Source organism: Penaeus monodon, chromosome 32 (genome assembly GCF_015228065.2).
Source record: "Penaeus monodon isolate SGIC_2016 chromosome 32, NSTDA_Pmon_1, whole genome shotgun sequence".
NCBI lineage: Eukaryota > Metazoa > Arthropoda > Malacostraca > Decapoda > Penaeidae > Penaeus > Penaeus monodon.
Window position 1 is genome coordinate 14,319,257 of NC_051417.1, and position 712 is coordinate 14,319,968.

The 712-nt window shown below is 34.1% G+C and overlaps 1 protein-coding gene across 1 annotated transcript in view; it reads left to right on the forward strand.

The window, feature by feature from the left end:
• Positions 1-712, forward strand: part of LOC119593598 (myb-binding protein 1A-like protein) — a gene marked incomplete in the record, with an annotated part of 20,491 nt that overhangs the window by 6,883 nt on the left and 12,896 nt on the right. The window contains 1 exon segment of the mRNA XM_037942552.1: positions 445-614. Within this exon segment, the coding sequence (XP_037798480.1) occupies positions 445-614 (170 nt within the window).

Consider the following 712-nt stretch of genomic DNA (forward strand, 5'->3'; position numbering starts at 1 on the left):
AATTAACCCTTTTGTTTAAAACATTCAGTACACAAAGCCCAGCATGTGGCTTGATATGGTGCAGTGAAGTCCCATCCAGAGTGGGTTAGATATACATATGTTTTTGTTTTGTTTTTCCTATATCAGTAGTATCAGAAATACATTTTTATTATTCTTACATAAGCAATATCAATGATATACATCAAAGATATGGAATTATTATCACAGGAAGGCTCATCAGCTTGCTGAATAATTTTATAAACTAAAAAAGAAAATTGTCAAAAACATTTATTGTAGGAAATAGGTCACAGGGACTCAGAATCATACATTTGACAGTCTCATATAACAAACAAATAGGTAGACTGTGAAGTACCCTACTCATCACGGGTATGACAAATACGTAGATTTTAGAACAATACTAAGATAACTGGATAACTAACCTGAATTTGTAATTGTAACAAACAGGGGAAGGATGACCAAGAAGGGATGTTTGCTGAAGTCCTGGCTCTCTTATTAATGAATCCAAAGATAAAGGAAGACGTCCCCTGGAAGACAGAACAACTGAAAACGCTGATTAAAGCAACTCTGGTGTCACAGAAAAAGAAGACCAGTTATCTCAGAAATACCCTGATGCAGTGAGTAGACAGCTTTAGTTTTTATTGTCCTTCTTTTAGAAAATGTAAGTTTTTGTCTTTACTTTCTCTTAGGATTTTTTGCTTTTTCATTGGGAGGA